Source organism: Balaenoptera acutorostrata, chromosome 11 (genome assembly GCF_949987535.1).
Source record: "Balaenoptera acutorostrata chromosome 11, mBalAcu1.1, whole genome shotgun sequence".
Classification (NCBI taxonomy): Eukaryota; Metazoa; Chordata; class Mammalia; order Artiodactyla; family Balaenopteridae; genus Balaenoptera; species Balaenoptera acutorostrata.
Genome location: NC_080074.1, coordinates 83,921,208 through 83,948,947, shown reverse-complemented (window position 1 = coordinate 83,948,947; position 27,740 = coordinate 83,921,208). Strand labels below are relative to the sequence as shown.

The following is a 27,740-nucleotide window of genomic DNA, read 5'->3' as shown; positions in this document are numbered from 1 at the left end:
TATGAGCTTCCTAGAATTTGTCTCACCCTTTTCTACCTTCTTTCCTGTTTCCTTTTACTATTATTTTTCTCACTACAGTACTTAAATACTCTTAACAATTCAATTCTCTGCTCTCCAGCTAACACTTGCCTATCAGGCTGAAATGAAGGTGCCTCTTCTCACACACAGCTGCCAGTAATATATATTGGTTGAAACTTTAGGAAAGTAATTTGGGAATATTTTTCTAAATCCTTAAAAATCAGTATATCATATTACCAGGAGTTACACTTCTAGGGAAGTATTCTAACTGAGTAATACACTGAATGCACTGAAATGCACTGAAAATTCCTAAACAAATATATATATTCATTACTATATTGTTTACAGCAGTGAAAAATTAGAAATAATTGTCAACGATAGGAAAAGAGTAAAACAAACATCAATTTACAAATAGAAAGAAATATACCATTGCCCCTGCAGTGCTGAAGAAATGGCTCTCACGAAGCTAAGTGTCAAGATGCTTCTGCAGATGAAGTCAGTTGGGAAGGAGCAAGAGTTGACAGAGAAAAACAATGGCTTTCTCCAAAACATCCATGTGGCTGAAGGCGCAATGCAGAAGTAAGTCAGGGCTGAGCTCCCAGGGGCAGTTTCTGGGGTCCTGTCTGGAGACTTCCTCAGCCTGGTAGGACCGAATGACGGGATTTCCAAGTTCAGGGTTGGGGTTGACATTCTTCTCTATAATTCTTCTAATTTTGATCTCGCGAATATCTACTGTGGTAGGTCCTGTGAGATAGTAAAGGGACCTATGGTCATAAACTAGGCAGACATCTGTTGAATAGGAATGGTCAAGATTCTAGTCTCAATTTGTGAAAAAACGTTGATTGTTTGGTGCCTTCATCATCTTAACCTGCTAAAGATATAAACCATTTAATATGGTTTCTAGAGTAGAGGAAGCACACATTCATATAAATATTTGTTAAATATTTATACATGATAAAAATGTATACTAATATAAACCAATGGTTAACAACCTTTTTAAATTGGAAGAACTTTTCTAAAGGAAAAGATTTTCCAGAACCCCTCATATGTCAAAAATGCTACTATGATATCAAGGATGTTTTAAAATCCATTTATAATTTATTAATAACAGTAGCATATACATTTGGAAACATTCAGCAGTATTTATTGAATCTATAGAAATGTATATACATTCCAGGACCACTTTCTATCAGGGTAGGTATAGAATGCCCCCCAACTCAGGGTTCAAGACCCACAGATAGGAAACCACTGCCTTAGGCCTCCATCACAAGTATATTGCAATTCATTCAAAAGTATACTTGAGTGTGTGAGTGTGTGTGTGCACATCTATACACATATATGCAGCCCAGCAAAATAACAATAGTCCAGTAGGGGATGGACAAGGGATTATCATAGCAAAGGAAGTACAAATGAGTTTTATACGTACAGGCAAAGATGCTCAACCTTACTCATAAAAAGAGATTAAAACTACAGTGAGATACCAGTTTAAACATACTAGATTGGCGAAGATCAAAAACTTTTCTAACACATGGTTTTAGAAAAGGAGTGGGAAAACAGGCACTCTCATCATTTTTGCTGAAAGTGTAAATGGATTTAACCTCTTCAAAGCATAATTTGGTAAAATCTATCAAAAATTTAAAATATATGTATCTATTGACCCAGCAATTCTATTTTTAGTGTTATCCAATGGATACTCTTGCACGTATACACATAGATATGTAGGGATATTCACTGCAGCATTGTTTGCAGTAGCAATTGATTAGAAACAGTGTCCATAAACATTAATAAAGAACTGATTAGCAAATTATGATATAGCCTTATGATGGAATACCATATAATAATTTTTAAAAGGAGGCAGCTCTATAGGTACTAATATGAAATGGACTCCAAGATAATATCCTCTAATTTGTATTAAAAAAGGCATGTATATATTTACATAAACATAGCTGCTTATTTAGGCATAGAATCTCTGTGGAAGAATAAAGAAGAAACTAGTAAATGTTGGGAGGAGGACATCTTGGGTCTAGAAATCATGATGGTAGCACATACTTACTCCTTTCCTTTGAGCCATATGACACTTTTTTAACTCTACTTTTTAAAGAAGGATATTTATTTATTATTTGTTTATTTTACACACACATTTGCATATACACACAAAGAGCTGCAATGGCTTCAGAATTCAGAATCTCACCTTGAATCATTTATTGATTCAGTCAACAAATATTTATCCATCCTCTCTATTCCTATCTCGTGTAATGCACTACACTAGACATTATTCACACAGAATGAAATCAGTACAAGAATAGCAGGTGCTCTTTGGGGCCAGAAAGATCCAGTGTTCTCCCTCTAGAGAAGTTTAGGGCAGGCCTAAACTATAGACCGAAGACATAATAACAGTATCTTTTTCAGTTGTGTGACTTACAGTTTACTAAGGGAATTTACCAAAATGGACCGCATCTTGGACAGATCAGATGATGAGGACATTTTCTCTGAAAACTCTCAAACTGACTTCCTTCATGATTTGGAGACTAAAAAATGGGTAAGGGACAGACTTAAATGTCACAGTGGGTGAAGAGAGGAACTTCATATTTCATATCTCAAAGCAGCAAGGATATTATCTCAAGGTTTCCTCATAACAGGTGTGAGATGTTCAGGGCTTAAAAATCAAGATGGAGGCATTCTCTCCTCTGAAGGCTGCTGTTATTACACAAGGGACTTACTAGTATTCCCATACAAAGAATTGCACATTACCTTATTTTTGTCCTTGGGATTTGTGAAATAACTGTGACATTTTTTACCTCAGAGCAAATTACTGTATGTAGAATTGCCCCCTGGATTGCAGATTGTCTTCCAATAGATGCATTAGAGAGATCCATTTACTCATTTTTAATTGAAGTATGTCTGATTCAGAATATTATATTAGTTTCAGATGTACAGTATAGTGATTTAGTATTTTTACAGATTATACTGCATTAAAAGTTATTATAAGATATTGGCTATATATCCTTGTTGCTTATCTATTTTATACATAGTAGTTTGTATCTCTTAATCCCTTATTTTGTACCTCCCCCTTTTAGTTAATCACTAGTTTGTTTTCTACATCTGTGAGTCTGTTTTTGTTTTGCTATATACATTTGTTTGTATTGTTTATTAAATTCCACATGTGATATCATACAGTATTTGCCTTTCTCTCTCTGACTTATTTCACTAAACATAATAATCTGTAGACCCATTCATGTTGCTTTAGATGGCAGAATTTCATTCTTTTTATGGCTGAGTAGTACTCCATTGTGTGTGTGTGTGTGTGTGTGTATATATATATATATACAACATCTTCTTTATCCATTCATGCTGATGGACATTTAGGTTGCTTCCATATCTTAACTATTATAAATAGTGTTGCTATGAATATTGAGGTGCATGTATGTTTTTGAATTAGTGTTTTCATTTTTTCTGGATATATACCCAGGAGTGGAATTGCTGGATTGTATGGTAGTTCTATTTTTAGTTTTTTGAGGAACCTCCATGCTGTTCTTCATAGTGGCTGCACTAATTTACATTCTCACCAACTATGTACAAGGGTTCCCTTTTCTCCATATCCTCACCAACATTTGTTATTTGTAGACTTTTTTTTTTTTTTTAATTTTATTTATTTATTTATTTATTTTTGGCTGTGTTGGGTCTTCGTTTCTGTGCGAGGGCTTTCTCTAGTTGCGGCAAGCGGGGGCCACTCTTCATTGTGGTGCGTGGGCCTCTCACTATCGCGGCCTCTCTTGTTGCGGAGCACAGGCTCCAGATGCGCAGGCTCAGTAATTGTGGCTCACGGGCCTAGTCGCTCCGCGGCATGTGGGATCCTCCCAGACCAGGGTTCGAACCCGTGTCCCCTGCATTGGCAGGCGGATTCTCAACCACTGCGCCACCAGGGAAGCCCTTTTTTTTTTTTTTTAATTTATTTATGGCTGTGTTGGGTCTTCGTTTCTGTGCGAGGGCTTTCTCTAGTTGCGGCAAGCGGGGGCCACTCTTCATTGCGGTGCGTGGGCCTCTCACTATCGCGGCCTCTCTTGTTGCGGAGCACAGTCTCCAGACGCGCAGGCTCAGTAATTGTGGCTCACGGGCCCAGTTGCTCCGTGGCATGTGGGATCTTCCCAGACCAGGGCTCGAACCCGTGTCCCCTGCATTGGCAGGCAGATTCTCAACCACTGCGCCACCAGGGAAGCCCTGTAGACTTTTTGATAATAGCCATTCTGACAGTTGTGAGGTGATATCTCGTTGTTTTGATTTGCATTTCTCTAATAATTTAGCAATGTTGAGTATCTTTTCATGTTCCTGTTGGCCATCTGTATGTCTTCTTTGGAAAAATGTCTATTCAGGTCTTATGCCTGTTTTTGGATTGGGTTGTTTGTTTGTTTCGATATTGAGTTGCTTATATATTTTGGATATTAATCCTTTATCGATCATATCATCTGCAAATGTTTTCTTCCATTCAGTAGGTTGTCTTTTCGTTTTGTTGATGATTTCCTTTGCTGTGCAAAAACTTTTAAGTTTAATTAGGTCCCATTTGTTTATTTTTGCCTTTATTTCTTCTGCCTTAGGAGACAGATCCAAAAAAAATATTGCTACAATTTATGTCAAAGAGTGTTCTGCCTATGTTCTCTTCTAGAAATTTTATGGTTTCCATTCTTACATTTAGGTCTTTAAACTATTTTGAATTTATTTTTGTATATGGTGTGAGGGAATGTTCTAATCTCATTGCTTTACATGTGGCTGTCCAATTTTCCCAGCACCACTTACTGAAGAGACTGTTCTTTCTCCATTGTATATTCTTGCCTCCTTTGTCATGGATTAATTGACCATAGATGTGTGGGTTTATTTCTGGGCTCTCTATTCTGTTCCATTGATCTGTGTGTCTGTTTTTGTGCCAGTACCATGCTGTTTTGATTACTGTAGCTTTGTAGTAAGGTCTGAAATCTGGGAGGGTGATACCTCCAGCTTTGTTCTTTTTTTCTCAGGATTGCTCTGGCATTTCAGGTTCTTTTGTGGTTCCATATAAATTTTAGGATTATTTGTTTTAGTTCTGTGGAAAATGTCCTGGATATTTTAAATAATAGAGATTGCATTAGATCTGTAGATTGCTTTGAGTAGTATGGCCATTTTAATAATATTAATTCTTTCAATCCAAGAGCATGTGATATCTTTCCATTTCCTTATATCATCTTCAATTTCTTTCATTAATTTTTTTATAGTTTTCAGAGCATAGGTCTTTCACCTTCTTAGTTAAGTTTATTCCTAGGTGTTTTATTCTTTTTGATGCAGTTTAAAATGGGATTTTTTTTACTTTCACAAAAAATATGGAACATTTCACGAATTTGAATGTCACCCTTGTGCAGGGGCCATGCTAATCCCTATATTGTTCCAATTTTAGTATATGTGCTGCTGAAGTGAGCACCCATTTACTCTTAATTCAGTCTGAACCTCTCTCAGTCTGAAATTCAGTCACCCAGCTGACATGGAATGGAGAAATTTGGACAAAATGCCTGAGATTGTCCTGGAGAGGGTTTATGCTTTCCTTTAGTTGAAAACAAATGCATGGCCAAGACCCCTTTTATTATTGATGAGCAGATCTCTCTATAGATTCCCCAGGCTATTGGCTATAGAAGAAGGTGGTTTCAACCAGTCAGAAAAACATACAGAAATGATAGAGTGGGTATTTCCTACTCCTAGGCTTATCCAGCCCCCTATGGAAGTTCAGGATTCATCTCTTTGTCTACTTCTCTTTTGAATACATTTTGGATTTGAGGATGGCTAACTCTACAATCCATAGAAGGAAAGGTCCTCAAAGAATATCCCAAACTGGACTTAACCTTCAAGGACTCTGCAGTAAGGAAAAAAAGAAACAAAAGAAATAGAAGGGGATAGAAGGTGTGAAGGAATGGAATTAGACGTGTGGAGTATAGATAATAATAAGACAGACAAAAAGTGGAAAGAAACAGACAGACAGATACTTGTTATAAAAAAAAGAATAATAGGAACTGAATTAGAAGAGTAGTCTTAGGATGGGAACAGAAAATAGGGAAATTGAGGTGATCGTAGGGATGATCTTAGGGAACACATGAATTGAAGGTATAACTCTATAAATAGCATCATCTGATTCTTTGCAGGGGCCTTGTCCCTGGACTCCAGGTAAGAGCTGCTACCATTAGAACTACTTTTCCAGGACAACTTCCCTGTACTTGTGGTTCAGTGAACCCTGCTGAATCCTCTTAGTCAGTGAATGGTGATATCATCACTTGTTGGCCTAGGACAGAATAAGTCTAATTAGATAATAAAATTATTCACTCTGTAAGAGTTTATCAGATAGTACACACTCTCAGAGTATAAGGCATTGTTATAGACTATTTCTTACAAACTTCAAATCAGGGCATAACGGTTTAACAAAATATTTTTTTAAATTTATGATTGTATTTCTTTATGTCTGTTTATATGGAAAATTCTATAATTACATAAAAATAAATCATAGGCAATCACATAATTAACAAATAATTATTAAAAAATGTGGCTATCTGCTAACAAAAGGACAAATATATGACTTCTTGAGGAAGAAAGCTTATTCTCTTATTCTCTGAAAACAAACCAGGAGGTCTCTACTTTGCATAATCTTATCTTCGTCTTTTATAAGAGAAAGATTTAAAGGACAGGTTCAGAAAATGGACAAAGAATTAAGAGGAGTAAAGAAAAAATTGTTGGTTAATTAACAAAATAGGCTCTTTAGCCAGACTGCCAAAGCTGCCATGTCTAACCATCAAAACCCCCTAAAATACTTAGAAATGAATATTTTGCTCTGGTTTCACATTGCTAATCCCTGGCACTGCTACCTACAGTGTCGATTTCGGATGCCAGGTCAGTGAACAGACTTTCCTATTTCCTGCTTTTGTTTGCATCTCTCACAAGCAGAATGTATTTGACTGTTTTTGAAGCCTATTTATTCTAAAAGCACTTACTGAGGATCCCCTATGTGCTAAGGTACATATATATAAAATCCTTTCCCCTCAGTGAGCTCACACGCTAGGAGGGACTCAGACAGTCCCTCAGTGGCTGTGTAAGATCCATCCTAGAAGTAGCAGATGAGCCATGAGGTACACGGGAGGGAGGGCTGTACAGGGAGAAGACTGGCGATATGACAACTGAGGTTTGAAGGATGAGCTGGATGGAAGAAAAGCGTTTCAGAAAGAAGGAGCAACACATGCAAAGATAATGAAGCCAAAGAGAAACTGTGTTGTGAGAGAGGAAGGGTGCAAGAAAAGGCATGACAGGCAAGCAGGCAGGACACTGAGGTAGGGATAGAGCAGGATGCAGACAGGAAGCCAGGACATCAACAGGAGTCAAGAACTGATGAGGACTCAAAGTAGGGCCCTGTCTGGGCTGCCATGAGCAGTGATGCTGGGAGGATGGGAAAAAAGTACACCGATTTAAATGACAGGTATTAGTGGGTATGCACAAAGTGGATATAACATAGGTAATGAAGAGGGAAAAGAATGTCTCCCGTGGCAATTCAAGAACTTCTTTCAGGTTTCTGGCAGAGGCATCTGGATGGATAGGGAGACCATTTGCAAGGGTGGGGAACCCGAACAAGGTAGAGGGGAAATATGATGAGTTCCATTTTTTTACTTTCTGAGTTTGTGGTGCCTAGGAAACATCCAAAAGGAGACATGTGAGCTCTTCAAAGAGCTGCATGTAAATGGAAAATAATGCCCTTAGACTGTGTATTTCGTGCAAATACACGTTTAGTCTGTTATTTAAAAAACACACACATTTCTTTATGTGTTCAGTCCTGCAGATTTTAAAAACTCTTTTTGTTTCTACTTCTGCCTTTTGACTCTTTTGCAGTATATTAACCATTACCGTGAAATGACTGATAAAGATAAGAAATATCACCATCGATTATTGGACATAGATCTCTAGAGATGATCTGGCCCCAGGAAGCTGAGCTTTACAGTGGTTAAGTGACTTGTTCAACATCCACAGCAGTAGAACAAGTAGAACAAGACTTAGACCTCTGGTCTTCTGGTTCCCAATGTGGTATCTTTCTCTATATCACAGTGTTTCTGCTGCTTTTGAATATCCTGGTCAAAGACTTGGTGGAAAGAAATTGAAATTGTGGATGCTTTTTATTTATGAAGAGGTAGATAAGAGATAGTGGAGTCACATAATACTTGGAAAATCTAGCCTTGGTTTCTTCATCTGTAAATGTGATAATAAACCTACATCACTGGTGAGGTGACACTGGGTTGTGAGAGTGCCAGTGGTAGGGACTAGGTATTCTTTAATCTGAACCCAAGTCCTAAATACAATCCCATGGTTTTGGAATCAGAAAACCTAGTTCAAGTTCTGGTCCATATACTTACCAGCCATGTCGACTGGTTTCCTGTGGCAGCTATAGCAAATTAGGCTTGGTGGTTTAAAAACACACACACACACAAATGTATTCTCTCTTAGTTCTGGAGGCCAGAATTCCAAAATCAAGGGGTCAGCGAGCACACGCTCCCTCTGAAGGCTCTTGGGGAGAATCTTTCCTTGCCTCTTCCAGGTTTTGCTGGCTCCAGACATTCCTTAGTTTGTAGCTGCATAAACTCCAGTCTGCCTCCGTCTTCACGAGTTTCTCTGTGTCTTTTCCTCTTCTGTTTCTCATTAGGACACTTGTCATTGGATTTAGGACCCACCCAGGTAATCCAAGATAATCTCATCTCAAGATTATTGACTTAATTACCTCAGCAAAAACCTCTCCTTTTTTCTTTTTTTTTCCAAATAATGTCACATTGTCAGGCCCCTCATATTAGGACATGGACATATCTTTTTGGGGTCATCACTTAACCCACTACACCATATGACCTTGACCAAATCACTAAATAGGAATGGCCTAGGGGATTTCAGTACCTACCTTTATCCACCTCAGGGCTATCATGAGAATTAAAAGAAATGATGTACATGAAGGCTATTTGTAGAGGTATGTGAATGTTATTCCTGTTGACTTGGTCAGTGATTTACACAGATATTTCAATAAGAAACTGATCTGTTCTCTCTACTCTCCACGTCCCTGCCCCAGCCTTCCTCTGTCACAGAGCAGGAGGGCATGTCAGCCTATCTCACAGATGCATCAGAAGACTCCAGCCTCAGAGGGGGGCTATGTGCTTGCCCCCAGAGAAGGGGGCATGGGTACCATAGAGGGGCCACCACCTCTTGTGATAACCCTTTTGTTCTGCTTTGCTTTCTTCATGATCTTTATCAGGATATGTTGGAGCTGGAGGCTGGGCATGACCAGGACCTGCAGAGTGAACAGAATGAGCAAGGAAGAGATCACGTTCAACAAGAAGATCCCCAGGTGTCCACATCTTTGCCGTTTTCAAAGGAGAACATCCCTGAATGGTAAGCCCTGGAGCGTGCAAGAGGGAACATTTAATAATGTTTTGTGGAGGGGAAAATGAAATTTACCAGAGATCTTAGGGACAGCCTAGAAGATTTAAAATCCATACATGTCTTGAACCATAAAGCACTCATGTGCACAAGTAACTACCTACATGTTCCAGCAAGAATGCAGAAGAAGGACATTTCTAGGGATATAGGAAAAGCCGTGGAGTTCTCTTTACACACTTTTCTTCGGAGCCTGGGATTAACGCATGTCTTATCACTCTCAGATAATTTTCTAGAGATGAAAATTATTATAATTACTATTAAAAATGTACCGTTAAATCCTTATGGACCCTTTCCCTATTGTATAACTTCTTCTCCTTCACCAAGATGCAACCACCATCCTGAAAAATTTAACATTCATTCCATGCAGGGAAATTAAAAATTATCTATATTTTTTACTGAATGTAAAACATGCTTTATTTTCTCCAGCCTTATGAAGATCTGTTAAAATGGATATTAAGTAAATGTCCAAACTCCTTTCTTGAAGCCTAAGTGCCTACCTGGCCCATTTTGGTGACAGAAAATGAATAAGCAGACCAATTTGCCATCCAGAGAAAGAGGGTTTCAGGCTTTCCCATTTTCTACCTTAAAACTGATTGTAATACTATTTCTGTAAGAGTCAGGAGAACATGTTCTTCCAGCTAAACCACTGGAATACACAGATGGGTCCACAAGTGAAAGAACTTGGAGCTGATCACATAGGCTGGATGGAAAAAATTAAAAATATTATACAAAAAATAAACCTAACAGAAAACACAGTGAAGAGGTAATTGTAGGGTGTCAGGGTTGGTCAGAAAATAATGAAAAGTTTCATAGCTTCAGAAACTTAAGAAATTCTGGGTTTAAGGTGGTAAAGTCTTTAGGATAATAAGTTATCTGCATCTTTGCTCTCTCTTCTCTCAAGGGAAGGACTTCCCTCAGAGGCTCTCTCCTTGAAGCCACGTTAATAGTTATCAAAAGGACGTGTTGAAGTTCCCAATGATCCTTGAGTTTTATCCAGTATTGTCCAAAGGGATCCAACCAGCATGGCATGAAAAAACTATTAAAGTTTATTTGTTAATGCATATCTGAATTTAAGTGGAAAGTTTCAAGATGCAACAGAAGTGATGAAATTGTTATTTGTCCCGTCACTGGTATAAAGAGAGTGGGCTTTGGAGTCAGAGGGACCCAGGTTTGAATCCTGACATTGACATTTCTTGGATAGGTTAATCAACCTTTTTTAAGCCTTGACTTTCCCTCTTCTATAAAAAAGGAGTAATGACAGCCACCTCATTGGTTTACTGTGGGTATTAAATAAAATACCGTATGTAAAGCATTTAATACAGAGCCTGGTACATAATAAACAATTAATAAATGGAAGCTATTTTTAGAAATAAATTCCTCTGGCCTTCTGAACCATCCTGCCACATTCAAAACTCTTTCCTAATGCAGGGCTACTCTTCTAGATGTTTCTTTACCTTTCAGTTAAATATCTTCTTTACATTCAGTTAAACATCACCATACCTTACAGCTAAACATCTCTTTAGATCAGCCTTATCCTGACTATCCTATTCAAAATGGCCTTTTGTTTTCCTCCAGAGCATGAATAATATTTGGATTTTAAAAGATTCTGTGTTTTTATTAATTCAAATTCTGCACATTAAAATTTCTTTCCATTTTTGAAACTAGTGTAAAATTCACATACAGTAAAATTATATTTTATTCCATTATATAAATATACCACAGTTTATCCATTCACTAATTGAGGCACATTTAGATTCTTTTAGCAATCATGAATAGAGACACTGTAAACATTCACATGTAGTTTTTTGTGTGAACACACATTTTTATTTTCCTTGGGTAAATAATCAGAAGTTGGAATGCTGGGTCCTATAATAAGTGTATGGGGTTTTTTTGTTTTTGTTTTTGTTTGTTTGTTTGTTTTGGCTCCGCTGGGTCTCAGTTGCGCACTCGGGATATTTTGGTTGCGATGTGCAGCCTTCTAAGCTGCAGCACGTGAACTCTTAGTTGCGGCATGCATGTGGGATCTAGTTCCCCAACTAGGGATCGAACCCAGGCCCCCTGCATTGGGAGTGTGGAGTCTTACCCACTGGACCACCAGGGAAGTCCCAGTAGGTGTATGTTTATACTTGTAAAAAACTGACAAACTGAAAATGACTATGATATTTTGCATGATGGCTACTTTCTTGCTGTTTTCTCCTGCAGCGGGGAGAGAGTTCTAGTCTTCCTCTTCTTATAAGGATATTAATCCCATTATGAGGGCTGCACCCTTATGACTATATCTAAACCTCCCTCCCTCCCTAAGATCCCACCTCCCAATACCATCCCATTGGGCCATTGGGGTTTCAAAATATAAATTTTGAGGAGGCACAAACATGCAGTCCATACCAGGTAGAGATCAAAGTTCCTTTTTTTTTTTTTTTTTTGCATGTGTATATCCCAAGATCCCTTTCTTTTTTTGGCATATGCATATCCAGTTGTTACAGCAACATTTATTGAAAAGAGTTTTACTTTTCCTATGGAATTACCTTACATCATTGTTGAAAATCAGTGGATCATATATGCGTGAATCTATTTCTGGATTCTTTATTCTGTTCCAATAATCTATACGTTTATACTTTCAGTAATACCACACTACCTTGATTACTGTAGCTTCATATTAAGTCTTGAAATTATGTAGTGAGCATTATTCAATTTTGTTCTATTTTTTTTCTAAGTCAAATACTAATTTTTATTATCTGATAATTTTTTTCTTTTTCTTTTCTTTTTTTAAAAATTAAAAAAAATTTTATTTTATATTTGAGTATAGTTGATTAACAATGTTGTGTTAGTTTTAGGTGTACAGTAAAGTGATTCAGTTATACATACACATGTATCTATTCTTTTTCAAATTCTTTTCCCATTTAAGTTATTACAGAATATTGAGCAGAGTTCCCTGTGCTATATAGTAGGTCCTTGATTTTTGTTCTAATTTTTCAAAATTGTTTTGGCTATTCTAACTTTTTTTTCTGCTTTTCCATGTAGATTTTACAATCAGCCTGTCAATTTTGCCGTGATTTTGGTTGGAACTACCATTAATCTATAGATAAATTTGGGAAGAATTAACAGTTTAGCAATATCAACTCTTCTAATTCATGAACACAGTATTTCTGTCTATTAGGTCTTCTTTGATTCCTTCCATCAGAGTTGTATAATGTTCGGTGTACAGATATTTCACATTTTGTTAGATTTACACCTAAGTATTTCATGTTTTTGGTTTTATTATAAATGGTACTTAAAAATTTTCAATTTCTTATTGTTAATAGCTAGTATATAGAAATACAGTTGACTTTTGTATACTGACTTTGTGTTGTGACCTTGCTAAACTCATTTATTAGTTCCAGTAGTTTTTATAGGTTATTTGGGATTTTCCACATAGATAATTATGTCATCTGCAATTACAGAGAGCTTTCTATCTTCCTTTCCAATCTGTATTCTTTTACCTTCTTTTTTTTTGCCTTATTATATTGGCTAGAACTTCCAATACGATGTTGAATAGGAGGGGTGACAGCAGATAGCAGACCTACTTACTTTGTTCTCAATCTTACAGGAAAAGAATTAAGTGTGATATTATCTGGGTTTTTGTTTGTTTGTTTTTAAAGATGCCCTTTCTCAGATTGAGAAAGTTTCTTCTATTCCTAGTTTACTGAGTTGTTTTTAAAATCAGAAATGATACCGAATTTTTTCAATAGCTTTTGCTGCATCTATGAATGATCATGTTTTTTGTTTGTTTATAAGTCTCTTGATATGGCGAATTATAGTGATTGATTTTTGAATGCTGAACCAGCCTTTAATTCCCAGAATAAATCCTCCTTGGTCATAATATATTATCCTTTTTATATGTTGTTGGATTCAGCTTACTAAAATGGAACTTTTACATGTATGTTAATGAGAGATATTGACCTGTGTCTTTCTTTCTTGTAATGTCCTAGTGTTAGTATCAGAGTAATGCTTGCCTCGTAGAAAAAATTGGGATGTTTTCACACATTTTCTATTTTCTGGATGAGTCTGTGTAAAACTGGCATAATTTCTTTCTTAAATGTTTGGTTGGATTCACCAGTGAAGCCATATTGCCTGGAGATCTTATTGTGGTAAGATTTTTAACTACAAATTTAATTTCTTTACTGATATATAGGGTTATAGTACTACTCAGGCTATCTAGCTCTTGAGTATATTTTAGTGGTAGATTGTATCTTTCAAGGAATTTGCCCATTTCATCTAAATTGTCAAATGTATTGGCCTAAAAATATTAATAATATTCTCTTGTTATAATTTTTATTTTGAAATAATTATAGATTCACAGGAGTTTTCAAAGAAATATACAGGATAGTCCCATGCACCCTTTTCTCAGCCTTCCAAATGGTAACATCTTGCCTAACTCTAGTATGCCATCAAAACCAAGAAATTGATATTGGTATTATCGACCGAGCTTATTCAGACTTCACTAGTTACAAGTGCACTCATGTGTGTGTGTGTGTGTGTGTGCACATAGTTCTATGCAATTTTATCACAAGTGTAGCCTCTTCTGTCACAAGGAGGCACAATCAAGATTCTAACCTGTGTCATTGCACAAGACTCCTTTGTGTTACCCCTTTATAGTCACACTCATTCTCTCCCACCCATCCCTAACCCCTGGCAAGACAAATCTGTTCCATGTGTTTATAATTATGTTATTTCATGAATGTTACTTAAATCAAATCATGCAGTTATGTATCTTTTTGAGACTGTTTTTTACAGTCAGCATAATTTCCCTGAGGTTCATCCAGATTGTCGCATGTATCAATAGTTCCTTTCCATCACTGAGTAGTATTCCATGGTATGGTTCATATATATATTCTCTCTAGTTTTTGGCTATTATGAATATAGCTATTTTGAACATTCATGTACAGCTTCCTGTGTGAAAAGTGGTCTTAATTTCTCTGGGATAATTGCCCAAGAGTGAAATTGCTGGGTCATATGGTAAGTTTGTTTTTAGTTTTGACAGAAACTGCCAAATTATTTTTCAGAGTGGCTATACCATTTTATGTTCCCACCACCAATGTATGAGTGATCCAATTTCTCCACATCCTTACTAACATTTAGTGTTATCACTATTTTTTACCTTAGCCATTCTGGTAAGTTTACAGTGATATCTTGTAGTTTAAATTTGTATTTCTCTAATAACTAATAGTGTTGAACATCATTTCATATGTTTATTTGCCATCTACCTATCTTCTTGGTGAAAAGTCTGTGAGGTCTTTTGTTCATTTTCTAATTGCAAGGTTTTTTTTAATGTTGAGTTTTGATAGATCTTCATATATTCTAGATATAAGACCTTTGCTGGATATGTGACATGTAAATCCATTTAAGAGAGTCTTTGGCCAAGCAAAAGTTTTAAATTTTGATGAGGTCCAGTTTATCAACGTTCCCTCTTATGGGTAGTGCCCTTGGTGTCAAGACTAAGAACTCTTTGCCTAGTCCTAGGTCCCAAAGATTTTCTGTGGGTTTTTTTTCCCTAGAAATTTAACTGAGCTTCCATTTTAGTCATTTTACATTTCTGCTCCTATATCCAGTTAGGACTACACTTCTTTACTATTATCTAGATTACTTAGAATGTTTTTTACTTTCTTGAATTGCATTTATGACTTCCCATTCCAACACAATTACTACCCAAGAGTCCTCTTATATAGGAGTAGGATTTCATTTTTGAAAGGTCAAAAATGATCTTTCAAGATCAAAAAAGATGATCCATTGGGGATTTTTCTTAAGCCACAGGACTTAGTCCATCTCTTGGTCTGTTTGCAGCTTATTAAGTGAGGTGATGTCCTTGGAGGACCAAATTGAAAAGCTGAAGTCACACCAGGACCTTGACTCTGATCAGGGGGCAAACATCGAGGTAAGCTCGAGGCCTGGAAGAAAATTTGGGAGGTTGTGGGGACTCTACCACCTCTTCCCATCCCATTTATTGTTTAACAGGTCATAACAAGAATTAAAACCCATCTTCTGTCACAAGGAGGAGAGCTCTCTGGTGGTCAGTTCTGAGCACATTTCACCTGGGTACCACCACTTCTATTCTCTAACAACACTAAAAGTCTAGATTTTTCTGTTCTATCTAGAAACTCAGTCAAATTTGGCAGGTTTATATCTCGATGCCATTTAAGATAATGATGAGTTCCTTAAGGGAAAACTTCTCTGAATATTTGTATCCCAGCACCTAACAGTACAGAGAAAACATGCAGGAAATACATATTTGTGAAGAACTGCATCCTTAGAATGTAAGAGATATATTTGTGTTTGTCTTTGATGCCTTCATGAAGAGTTCTTGTGTTAGTTTTCACAGTCTCCAAAGTTTTCCTGTTGTTTTGTGTCCTTGCATTTCTTAGAGACTCTTTTCTGAGAAAGGTTTAATTTTCCCTTTTTAAAAGAGTCATAGAATGTTAGAAAAGTAGTGATCAACTTTGGATAAGAATTAGACTTCAGAGCCCTGGCTCGTAGTTTTTCTTCTCTAATAAACTTCAGGCATTTGAAGAAAAGCCTATAAAAATGGAAAAAGTCTGTGTCTAACTACCTCTTTTTATTGCCAGCCTCTGCTTTAGTTAAAGCCAAATTTAAATTAAGTGGATTTTGAAAGAAGTAAAGGAGAAAAATGCCTCTTTTATTGTTGGAAGGTAATATTTATTTAGACCCCTCCCATATTAAAAGCCATTTACAGATAAGGACAGATTTTTCACTGAGGAAAAAAAACTACTTTTAACTAAGATTTAGTGCAACATTTTGACATAGCAACCTCATTTTGTGCTAGTTGAAAAGTCAAGAGTTTTCCCACTATCTAGGGCTTTGGAAATTGCAAACTATGAAGAAAGGGAAGAGGACAAGGGCCAAGAAATATTCTGCTTTAAAAAATGTCCTCCAAAAGTCAGCAGTATTACAGGAATGTAGATTTCAGCAGGAGGAAGGGATGGGGAGGGATGGATATCAAAAGAATGAAGAGGGCTTCCCTGGTGGCGCAGTGGTTGAGAATCTGCCTGCCAATGCAGGGAACATGGGTTCGCGCCCTGGTCTGGGAAGATCCCACATGCCGCAGAGCAAATGGGCCCGTGAGCCACAACTACTGAGCCTACGCATCTGAAGCCTATGCTCCGCAACAAGAGAGGCCGCGACAGTGAGAGGCCCACGCACCGCGATGAAGAGTGGCCCCCCCTTGCCGCAGCTAGAGAAAGCCCTCGCACAGAAACGAAGACCCAACACAGCCATAAATAAATAAATAAATAAATAAATAAATAATTAATTTTAAAAAAAAGAATGAAGAGAGTAAGATAGAAGAGCACAGAGACAAATGAAGGTGAGGTTAAAAAACAAACCAACAAGGCTTGGATAATACGAAAAGGGAAAAGAATCTGAAAAAGAATGGATATATGCATATGTATAACTGAATCACTTTGCTGTACACCTGAAACTAACACAACATTGTAAACCAATTATACTCCAATATAAAATAAAAAATTAAATTAAAAAATATAAATAAATAAATAAATATAAACAGACATATTTTGTAAATGCAAAAGAAATATGAAAAGGGAAGGCATCACAACTATGTATGGAGATTCTCTATCCTGGAAATATACAGCTTTGTATACACTCTAAAAAAACGGGCACAGACTTGAAAACTAGAAACAGCCCAAATATTCATCAACTGGTAAGTGGATAAACTGTGGTATATGCTACATGATGGAATGCTACTCAGCGATAAAAAGGAACGGATTTTGGGCTTCCCTGGTGGCGCAGTGGTTGAGACTCTGCCTGCTGATGCAGGGGACACGGGTTCGAGCCCCGGTCTGGGAGGATTCCACATGCCGCGGAACAGCTGGGCCAGTGAGCCACAAATACTGAGCCTGCGCGTCTGGAGCCTGTGCTCCGCAACAAGAGAGGCCGCGATAGTGAGAGGCCAGCGCACCGCGATGAAGAGTGGCCCCTGCTCACCGCAACTAGAGAAAGCCCTCGCACAGAAACGAAGACCCAACACAGCCATAAATTAGTTAATTAATTAATTAATTTTTTAAAAAAAGGAACGGATTTCTTAATCATCCAACAACATAAATGAATCTCAAATGCATTATGCTAAGTGAAAGAAGCCAGACTTGGAAGATTAGACTCATGATTCCACTTCTGTACTATTCTGAAAAAGGCAAAACCATAGGAATGAAAAATAGATTAGTAGTCACTGGAGTCCAGTGGGGAAAGGGAGGAGGAGATTGACAGAGGGACACAAGGAAATTTGGGGTGTGATGGAAATATACCACATCTTGTTGTAGTGGCGATTACATGCCAGTGACAGTATGCGTATGTCAAAATTCATAGCACTGTGCACTTTTAAAAGGTGAGTTTTACTCTATGTAAATTATACCTCAATAACTGTGACTTAAAAAAAATTTTTTTTAACTGTTTTCATTTTTTAAAAAATATTTATTTATTTATTTATTTTTGGCTGCGTTGGGTCTTAGTTGCTGCACGCAGGCTCTCTAGTTGTGGCATGCGGGCTTAGTTGCTCTGCATCATATAGGATCTTAGTTCCCTGACCAGGGATCAAACCCACATCCCCTGCATTGGAAGGCGGATTCTTAAACACTGGACCACCAGGGAAGTCTCGACTTTAAAAAACTGACACAAGTTCTGTCCTAAGACTAAAGGCTGATGGGAAAGGCTGCGTAAAAACAAATACAGTAATATAATAAGTAAGAAATTTTAAATATAATTGTTACAGAAGCAAAGTCAGTAGGAATGGCTCTAGGTTTACTCTGGTGGAGGGAAAAGTGAAGACTGTTAGAAATAAATATAGGAATGGCAAACAAAGAGGGGGAAAATTAAAGGAGAAGTAAGTTAATAATAATAATAAAGTAATATCACATGTATTGACTCATTTATTTTTCATGAGTAAATAGAATGACTCAGAAAGGCATGAAAGAGAGAGGAGGGGAAGATTGGTGAAAGTATTTAAACACGCACAAACACACACACACACACACAGACACACACCAGAAACAAATTTAAGAGACCTTTAAGCTGAGGAAAGGACTTTGAAGTGGCCTTTGGGTGTTGCTTGATATTGAGCCCCCAAGTCCACGAAGCTTTCTGAAATCTCCATATGAATATAACTTTCATCCTGAGACTGACTCCTATCTCAGTTATCTTTGGTACAATTATCTTTGATAAGTATTGTGTCAAGATATTTACTGTGTAAATAAGCTAGGGCACCATGTAAAACGTGATTAGTATCTCACAGCTCCTTTCTAAATAATTAAATCACACAACTCTGGGGCTGGTGATGAATGAACTTGTTAAAAAAAAAAAAGGGTGTAGATTATACATCCTCTATAAGCAGTTTGAGGGTAAACATTCACAACAAGCACAATGCCTAGCTCAATGGCCACTTACATAGGACGTGGCCAATGATGTCTTGTTGATTTGATTTAATGTTGATTTTGGAGATCAGCACCCAGAACAGTATGCAAAAAAAGTAGCTTCTATTAAATCTCAAACTATTTGATCATGAATGAGCATTCTTCTAAAAATCGTCATTTGTTCTGTTTTAATTCCACACATCATTCATTGCAACTTTTGTTCTATATCCTTTAGTTTTAAATGAGAAGATCATGGAAATTAAAAAGCAATTAGGAGAAACGGAAAACAAATTTGTCCAGGTAATGATAAAATGTCTTTATAACTAAGGAAGAAAGTTCTTCAAAGAAATCTCAAATTTTAGTGAATGGAATCCAAAATTCAATGGAAGAGACTCAGAATTTTAGACCTAGACGGGAACTTACTATTATTTAGTCTACGCCCTTATTTTCAGAAGAGAAAAGCGTAACTCAAAAACATGAAGTGACTTGTTCATATTTCCACATGAAAAGAACCAGTCTTATCCTTGCTCCCCCATTAAAAAATAGTTTTTCTTCTAGCAAAAGTAATGCATGCTTATTTTAATAGTTAAAACATTACAGAACTAGTTCATATAAAAAAGAAAAATAATCCCACTCCCTCAAAAATAAAGTGAACATTTTAGTATATTTATATTCTTCTAAATTTTTCTATACATATATTATCATATTATTATTATTTTAATGGGATTATATGATATACATTGTTTTGCAACTTGCTTTTTTTCACTTAGCATTTTTTTCTTCAACAACTTGCTAGGCCACTAGGTGTCATTTTACTTTTTCACTGTTTATGTGATGTAGGATTTGATTTGGGGGTTTATTAAATTTATTTTGTTAGCTATTTGGGGCTTTATAATCAATGTTTACCATCACAAACTATGCCTCAGAAATCCATATCTTTTCTTGCTTTTGCAAGTACTTATTTAAGAATCAATTTCTAGAAGTGGCACCTCCAGAACCCATCTTTCTTGAATCCCAGAACACTCTTTTTTTCTGCTCTGGCTTTGCTTTTCAACATATCCTGCAAGTCAATTATGGAATGATTAATTAAAAACCTTTCAAAGCATTATTTACTCTGGACATATGTACAGTTGTCATTCACATCTTAGAAGAGGATGGTTTGCTTTCAGCCTATGTCTTGATCTTACTGATAGAAACCAACCTAAACCACCTGTTCTCTCTAACTGACAACTTAAAGGAAACATGGGAAGAAAGGAGGAACCGGACACTTTTTGCGGACAGCTCTTTTGCTAAACCATAAGGCCCAGGTATTCAAACTAACATAATGAAGACTTACATTTATATATTATAAATTAAAAATATTTAGAAGAAATATAGTTTTCTTTTTTTCTCAGAAACGTACTATGTTTCTCCAACTAGTGTCCTGGTAGAAGTTTAAGGAGTAAGGAGAGAGTAATGGCTAGAGAAAAAGATGATTTATAATAAGAGAGTAATGGCTAGAGAAAAAGATGATTTATAATAAGCTGCTATTGTGTAAATTTGTGTTTTAAAGTATTGAAAATAATTTATTAATCTTTTGGTGATACCTCCTGCAATTTATCATGATTGCACCATGAATTTGTTCTAAGAGGAAGGATTTTACCGAATAAAAGTAAGTTTCAATGAAGCCTGTTTACAACTAAGAGGTATCAGAATGAGTAAGGTTTTATTGTATAAACCAAAAAATATAACTTCTATTTTACCCAAAATTGTGGGTGTCTTTTCAGGAAGATGCTTGTAATGAAGCTCATGAATTAAAGGAAAAACTCGTTGCAAGAATAGAGGTAAGGGCTTCCCTGGTGGCGCAGTGGTTGAGAGTCTGCCTGCTAATGCAGGGGACACGGGTTCGAGCCCTGGTCTGGGAAGATCCCACATGCCACGGAGCAGCTGGGCCCGTGAGCCACAATTGCTGAGCCTGCGCGTCTGGAGCCTGTGCCCCGTGACGGGAGGGGCCGCGATAGAGAAAGGCCCGCGCACCGCGATGAAGAGCGCGCACCGCGATGAAGAGTGGCCCCCGCTTGCCGCAACTGGAGAAAGCCCTCGCACGAACCGAAGACCCAACACAGCCAAAAATAAATAAATAAATAAATAAATAAATAAATAAGAAAATCCTTAAAAAAAAAAAAAAAAAAAGAATAGAGGTAAGATTTCACGGTTACACAAGTTCAAATAATGATAAAATAAAATGATTTAAATCTACATAGAGAGGTAATTCTTTCCCTAGAAGTTGAGAGCGTGCCACATACAGGTCTCTTTGTAGCCTTTTCACCTCTTCTCCCCTCCTGACGTTCTGCTTTGGGCGGACAGAAGATCTCACAGGTGTGGTGTACTTCCAGGCTCTCATACCCCTGGGCTGCTTCTACAGTTCCTCCACCTGGAGCTTATCCTCCATGTCTACATATTATCCACTCTTCAAGGCTCAGCTCAAATGTCCTCTCACCTCCCAGACCTCCCCTAATCTCCCCTAGCCAGAAAAATGACTCCATCTTGGAACTCCTCCCACAAGATTTTATATATGGAGGTAAATGTGAATGGCTGAATGAAACAGTGAATGAATGAATCAACCTGTCACTTGTTCAGAGGTGCCTAATCATCCCACCTATCTAGATAGAGTAGATGTTCCTGCCACCAAACCTCAGCTACTGTGTCATCACATTATTTACTTTCTCTTTAGCATGTAGTCTATAATATCTAATGTATATATGTATTTAGTTGTTTATTGCTTGTCACCCAACCCCTGTAAACGCACATGTAATTCTTTGCCCATTTTGTTAAAAAACGCATGTGCAATAGAATGCCCATTCTTTGTCTATTTTGTTACCTGCTGTATCCTAAAATAGTGCCTGGTAGGAATCAGTCAATAAATATGTTTTGCATAGATGAACAAATTGAATAGATGAATTCAATAAAAGGATAATTATCTTTCTATCTGAATAATCCAGTAGTTAAGAATTAGCAGGTGGGTTTCATTTAATTTTTACCATGGCGCTACCTCACTCTGTGAATGTGTAAGTTTCTTAGGTGAGTATGCACCTGCCAGTGACCACCTCACATGATTCATATGTGATTGCAGTGTGGGCCCCTGAAGTGTTCCAGAGGAAAGGCACTCTGCATCATCTCCAATGAGAAGGGCAGACATCTAGAATCATTTTTCTTTAATAATTGCTCTTTTTGGGCTTCCCTGGTGGCGCAGTGGTTGAGAATCTGCCTGCCAATGCAGGGGACACGGGTTCGAGCCCTGGTCTGGGAAGATCCCACATGCCACGGAGCAGCTGGGCCTGTGAGCCACAATTACTGAGCTTGCGCGTCTGGAGCCTGTGCTCCGCAACAAGAGAGGCCGCGATAGTGAGAGGCCCGCGCACCGCGATGAAGAGTGGCCCCCGCTTGCCACAACTAGAGAAAGCCCTCGCACAGAGACGAAGACCCAACACAGCCATAAATAAATAAATAAATAAATAAATAAATAAATAAAAATTAAAAAAAAAAAAAATAATTGCTCTTTTTTTCCCAGAACTTTTGCAAGGACATAACTCTGCTGAATACAAAGTTGGGGATGTACCAAATGCAAGAAGGGAAAACAGACTCTCAGAGTCCTGAAGAAATGGGAATGGAAGAAAGGGAGCCCCTGCTTCCTCAGGCTTCACCACCCCCCTTAGGGCAGAACTCTCCTCCCTGCATTACAATGTGGTAAGTTAGAGATAGGGACCTCTGGGGGCTGACAGAGTCCCCAAGATGAATGGACTATAGTAAGATTGAATTTCCTCAAGGGTTGACTAAGAATTTATCTTTTTTTTAAAATAAATATTTATTATTGTTCTTTAAAAGTCTATTTGTTTATTAAGCCATAGTATTTTTCTTCTTATTTTTTAAATTCTCAATCAGTATCTTCTTTTACTTACTTGTTTATTTATTTATTGACCGCATTGCACGACTTGTGGGATCTTAGTTCCCCAACCAGGGATCGAACCCGGGACCTGGCAGTGAAAGCACCAAGTCCTAACCACTGGACTTCCGGGGAATTCCCAAGACATATACCTATTGCATTAGATATATAATAATAGTTATTTCTTTCTTATTGTTTTAGATAACTATATATACATAAATCTTAAAGGATGGTGTCTGCAAGTTATGATGCAGCCATCTCCACTGAAAGAACGTACCGGCTAAGCTGATTTGAAAAACCTTTGTTTACTAGACAGGATGCCTCTTCCTTGTACGATATTGAAGACGTACATACTGTCAAATTCGGACTCTTTGGATCTCTTTCTGGAGCTGTCACACTATCATATATGCCCTGAGTAGTACTCTCCTCTAAGAGAGCTTTTTTTTTTAGCTTTTTATTTTGCTTTATTCTTTCATTAGAGAAGATGTGAAAGTTAAGTAGAATCTGGCTATGTTTTCACATGCAAACATATACGTGCACAGATACTGAGTTAAATCAATTTTATAAAAATGTAATGAAAATGGTATAAAAACCATTTTATCTCTTAAAAAAGCTTTTTTGATTCTTTAATCCCCAACCACCAACCCAAACAGAGTCTTCGGCGCTCTCTTTTGAGTGTACACACTGTACCTGACACATAATCCTGACAAAGTACCCACGGCATATTATTGCAATTAAATTATTTCCATTGTAGTCTTCTCTTAATACTCCATGGGCTACTTGAAGGCAAGATCTGGATCACTGGGGGATATGAAATATAAAATATGTTCATCATGCTCAACAAATATTAAATTAATTTATTTATTAATTAAATTAATAAGTGAAGAGTAATGTCAATGGTGGAGTAAAGACCCCAGAAAATTTCCTCCTCCGTAAAATCAATGAGAGAGCTGGAAAAAATTGTCAGAATCAACTTTTTCAGAATTCTGGAAATTAAGGATTTAGTATCCAGACTCTATAAAGAACTCCTAGAACTCAACAACAAAAGGACAAACAGTCTAATTTTTAATATGAGCAAAAAACTTGAATAGACATTTCTTTACAGAAGATACACAAATGGCCAAAAAGCACATGAAAACATTTTCAGTGAAAAAGCACAATGAAAACATTATTGGTCATTGGGGAAATGCAAATCAAAATCATGAGATATTGGGAATTCCCTGGTGGTCCAGTGGTTAGGACTTGGTGCTTTCACTGCCAGGGCCTGGGTTAGATCCCTGGTCAAGGAACTAAGATCCTGCAAGCAGCACGGCACGGCCCAAAAAAAAAAAAAAAGAAAGAAATCATAAATCATAAGATATCACTTTAGACCACTAAGATAACTGTAATTAAAAAGACAGATAATAACAAGCATTGGAGAGGATGTGGAGAAATCAGAATCCTCAGACATTACTAGTGGGATTGTAATAGGTTAAACTGATTAAATAGGTGAACAAAATGTGGTATATCCACACAATGGAGTATTATTCAGCCACAAAAAAGAATAAAGTTACCTATACATGCTGCAACATGAATGACCCTTGAAAACATTACACTAAGTGAAATAAGTCAGACCCAAAAAGCCACATGTTATATGATTCTACTCATATGAAGTATTCAAAATAGGAAAATCCAGGTAGATAGAAAATAGATTAGTGGTTGCCAGGCCTACGGATTGTGGGAAATTGGGAGTAACTGTTCTTTTGGGGAATTTTGATGAAAATTTCCTGGAATTAGATAGTGGTGAAGGTTGTACAACCTTGTGACTAAACCAAAAGCCACTGAATTGTACACTTTAAAGGGTAAATATTATGGCATGTGAATTATATCTCAAAAACAAACAGACAAATAAGTAAATAAGTGAATGCGTTTTGATGATCACTTAATTTTGTTATATGGGCAGTTAATCCAGTTGAATTGGCCATCTTTCATCACATCATTACATCCTAGTTAAGATTGCCTGAGACCTTGTCCAGTCTCTTGTCAGAGAACTGGTAACACGCTGGTTCCATTTAAGCATATTTATACATTATCTTTTTTGAGGAGGTTTATCTTACAGACCAAGTCAATCATTCTGTATCAATTTTGCTGTTTTTAGCTTCAGAGGGTGGCCTCTTTCTGGTATTATCCCCAATCCCTCAGTTCCCTTATAGTCTTCCCCTATGTATTGACCACAAATAATGTGAACATTTTGGAAAAAAGATTAAAGGTTTTATGCATGGCAAGTTTTTTTTTTAAAATTGAAGTATAATTGATTTACAATGTTGTTATGCATGGCAAGTTTTGAAAAATAAATAAATAAATAGTATTCAAAAGTCAAAAGAATGTTTTTATTCTTTACAGAAGATAAATTCAAAATGAATAATACTATTAATGACACTAACCTTTGGTTTTTATACAGGTGATATCATGAAAAAACTTATTTTGATTTAGTAGCTATGAAGTTTTCCAAAGAAAAATGTCTGAGCCTTTTAAAATAAATATTATACATGTTCTTTTATTTGCTGAATAATAGAAAACAAATTTTTAACTTTAAGTTATATAGACTTGTAAATAAAAATCAAGTGATTCAGTAGTATCAAGAAATAGGTCTGAATCCATCCATACCTGGAGTGTTCATTGAAGGAAAGGGAAAACTAGAAGGATACATTCTAAACCAAAAGAAAAACAAACCAAAGGAAAACAAAATAAAAGAAAAAACAAAAAATTAAAATAAAATAGAAAGAATGAATAAATGAAAGGAGGAAAGGTAAGAAAGAAAGAAGAAAACTTAGCTGATTATATTAAAGTGATGGGATTATAGTTTTTTCATTTCTCTGTTTTCCAAGTTATCTATAATTTAGAAAAAAGCTATTTTTCTCTTTAAAAAATTAATGTTAGGACTTCCCTGGTGGTCCAGTGGCTAAGACTCTGTACTCCCAATGCAGGGGGCCTGGGTTTGATCCCTGGTCAGGGAAGTAGATCGCACATGCCGCAACTAAGACCTGGCACAGCCAAATAAAAAAAGTTTTTTTTTTTTTTTTTTTTTTTTTTTTAATTTATATTTATTTTTGGCTGTGCTGGGTCTTCGTTTCTGTGCGAGGGCTTTCTCTAGTTGTGGCAAGTGGGGGTCACTCTTCATCGCGGTGCGCAGGCCTCTCACTATCGTGGCCTCTCTTGTTGCGGAGCACAGGCTCCAGACGCGCAGGCTCAGTAGTTGTGGCTCACGGGCCTAGTTGCTCCGCGGCATGTGGGATCTTCCCAGACCAGGGCTCGAACCCGTGTCCCCTGCATTGGCAGGCAGATTCTCAACCACTGCGCCACCAGGGAAGCCCTAAAAAAAGTTTTTTAAAAATTAATGTTAAAATGTGTTTCTTTGAGAATGTTCCAGCTTAGTATTTCTGAAGATGATTAATTTTGGAATTTAGGAAGATAGTATTTATTTACTAGATATGTTTTGGTAGTGAGTCATTTTTCTTTTCATAAGAAAGAACAAATCTGGATTTAGTGCTCCCTGAGGACAGGACATCTCTGCTTCACCTTAGCAGCCATCAAAGCCTCTTCATAATAGAGTATTTTAAGAACATTGGCTCTTTAATAAATGTGTGAAGTAGAAGCAATGATTTGTGTAACTGCCAAGAGATAGCCAGTGGCAATAATGCCAAGAAACTTGGCTCAGGTTCATGGAATCCACTGAGTTGGGTCACAAAATAGATCCATAGCTAGCTTTAACTGTGCTCTAGACTTGCTCTTCTGAAATCTATTATAGAAGGTAATTATATCCAAGCAACTGGATTATCTGTGACATTTCTTTTGTTCTTTGTGTTCTTCTGGATTTTCCAGATCTTCTACCCCAATCATGTATTGCATTTATAATTAGAAAATAATAATGCAAGGACTTCAAAGCAAATAAATAAAATACAAAAAGGGCATGTCTGGTGCTGGGATAAAACTGTTGATAGAGAGAGCTGAATTCCACTTGTCACATGGTATTTTGTACCCTGATAGAGAGAGCTGAATTCCACTTGTCACATGGTATTTTGTACCCTGAGGAAAATCTAACTGCCTGTGCCTTTATTTCCCCCCAAATAGGCATCCTATACCTCACAAGTGAGGTAGAGATGGCAATAACTACTAGAGTGTGAGAAGAGCATTTCAAAGGAAAGAGCCCCACAGTAACCCAGGGATTCATTGTTGCATGGCTTTAGAATCTTAGAATTCCAGTGCCAGCCCTAGGATGGACTTAGGTCCATCTACTCCAAGTTCCTTCTTTTGCAGATGTCAACAGAGTTTAAGAGAAATTCAGTTACTTGAATTTATAGAGCTACATGGGTGGAGGAACCAAGAGTCACATCAGTGTGGTTTTCTTTGGAACGTTCTTTTATTTATTTGTTTGTTTACTTATCTATCAATTGATGTATAGCTGATATATAATATTATATTAGTTTCAGGTGTACAATATAGTGATTCAATACTTTTATAGATTATACTGCATTAAAATTTATTACAAAATAATGGCTATATTTCCCTGTACTATACAATATATCCTTGTTGCTTATTCATTTTATACATAATAGTTTGTGTCTCTTAATCTCTATCCCTATCTTGCCCTTTCCCCCTTCCCTCTCCCCACTGGTAACCACTAGTTTGTTCTCTATATCCTTCAGAATGTTCTTAACACAGATGTTTTCCTTTCCTTCTATGAAATGTGCACTGAGGATTTTCATCATGTTTATGTCCTCACCTTCACTGGACTTTCATGTTACATACTATTTTTTGATGTTACGTTTATCTTTGAAAAGGTGCTCCCTACAATGCTTGGGTGCTGCAGAATGTGGGAACTGCGGGAGATTATTGCCCCTTTCTTGAATTTGGAAGTGGAAGACTTGTTACCCTCCTAA

At 36.9% G+C, this 27,740-nt stretch overlaps 1 protein-coding gene and 1 non-coding gene across 2 annotated transcripts; one reads left to right on the top strand and one right to left on the bottom strand.

Annotated features, from left to right (window-relative positions):
- The first annotated feature begins 469 nt into the window (after positions 1 to 469).
- Positions 470 to 27,740, top strand: SMCO2 (single-pass membrane protein with coiled-coil domains 2). The gene is given in 9 exon segments (XM_007175734.1): positions 470 to 597; positions 2,443 to 2,557; positions 9,302 to 9,438; positions 10,103 to 10,249; positions 15,307 to 15,397; positions 20,666 to 20,722; positions 22,450 to 22,625; positions 27,486 to 27,571; positions 27,574 to 27,740. Coding segments are annotated over 9 exon segments (1,104 nt in total).
- Positions 5,361 to 5,464, bottom strand: LOC114236913 (U6 spliceosomal RNA). Its single transcript, XR_003622759.1, has one exon. It is a non-coding gene; the product is annotated as a U6 spliceosomal RNA (small nuclear RNA).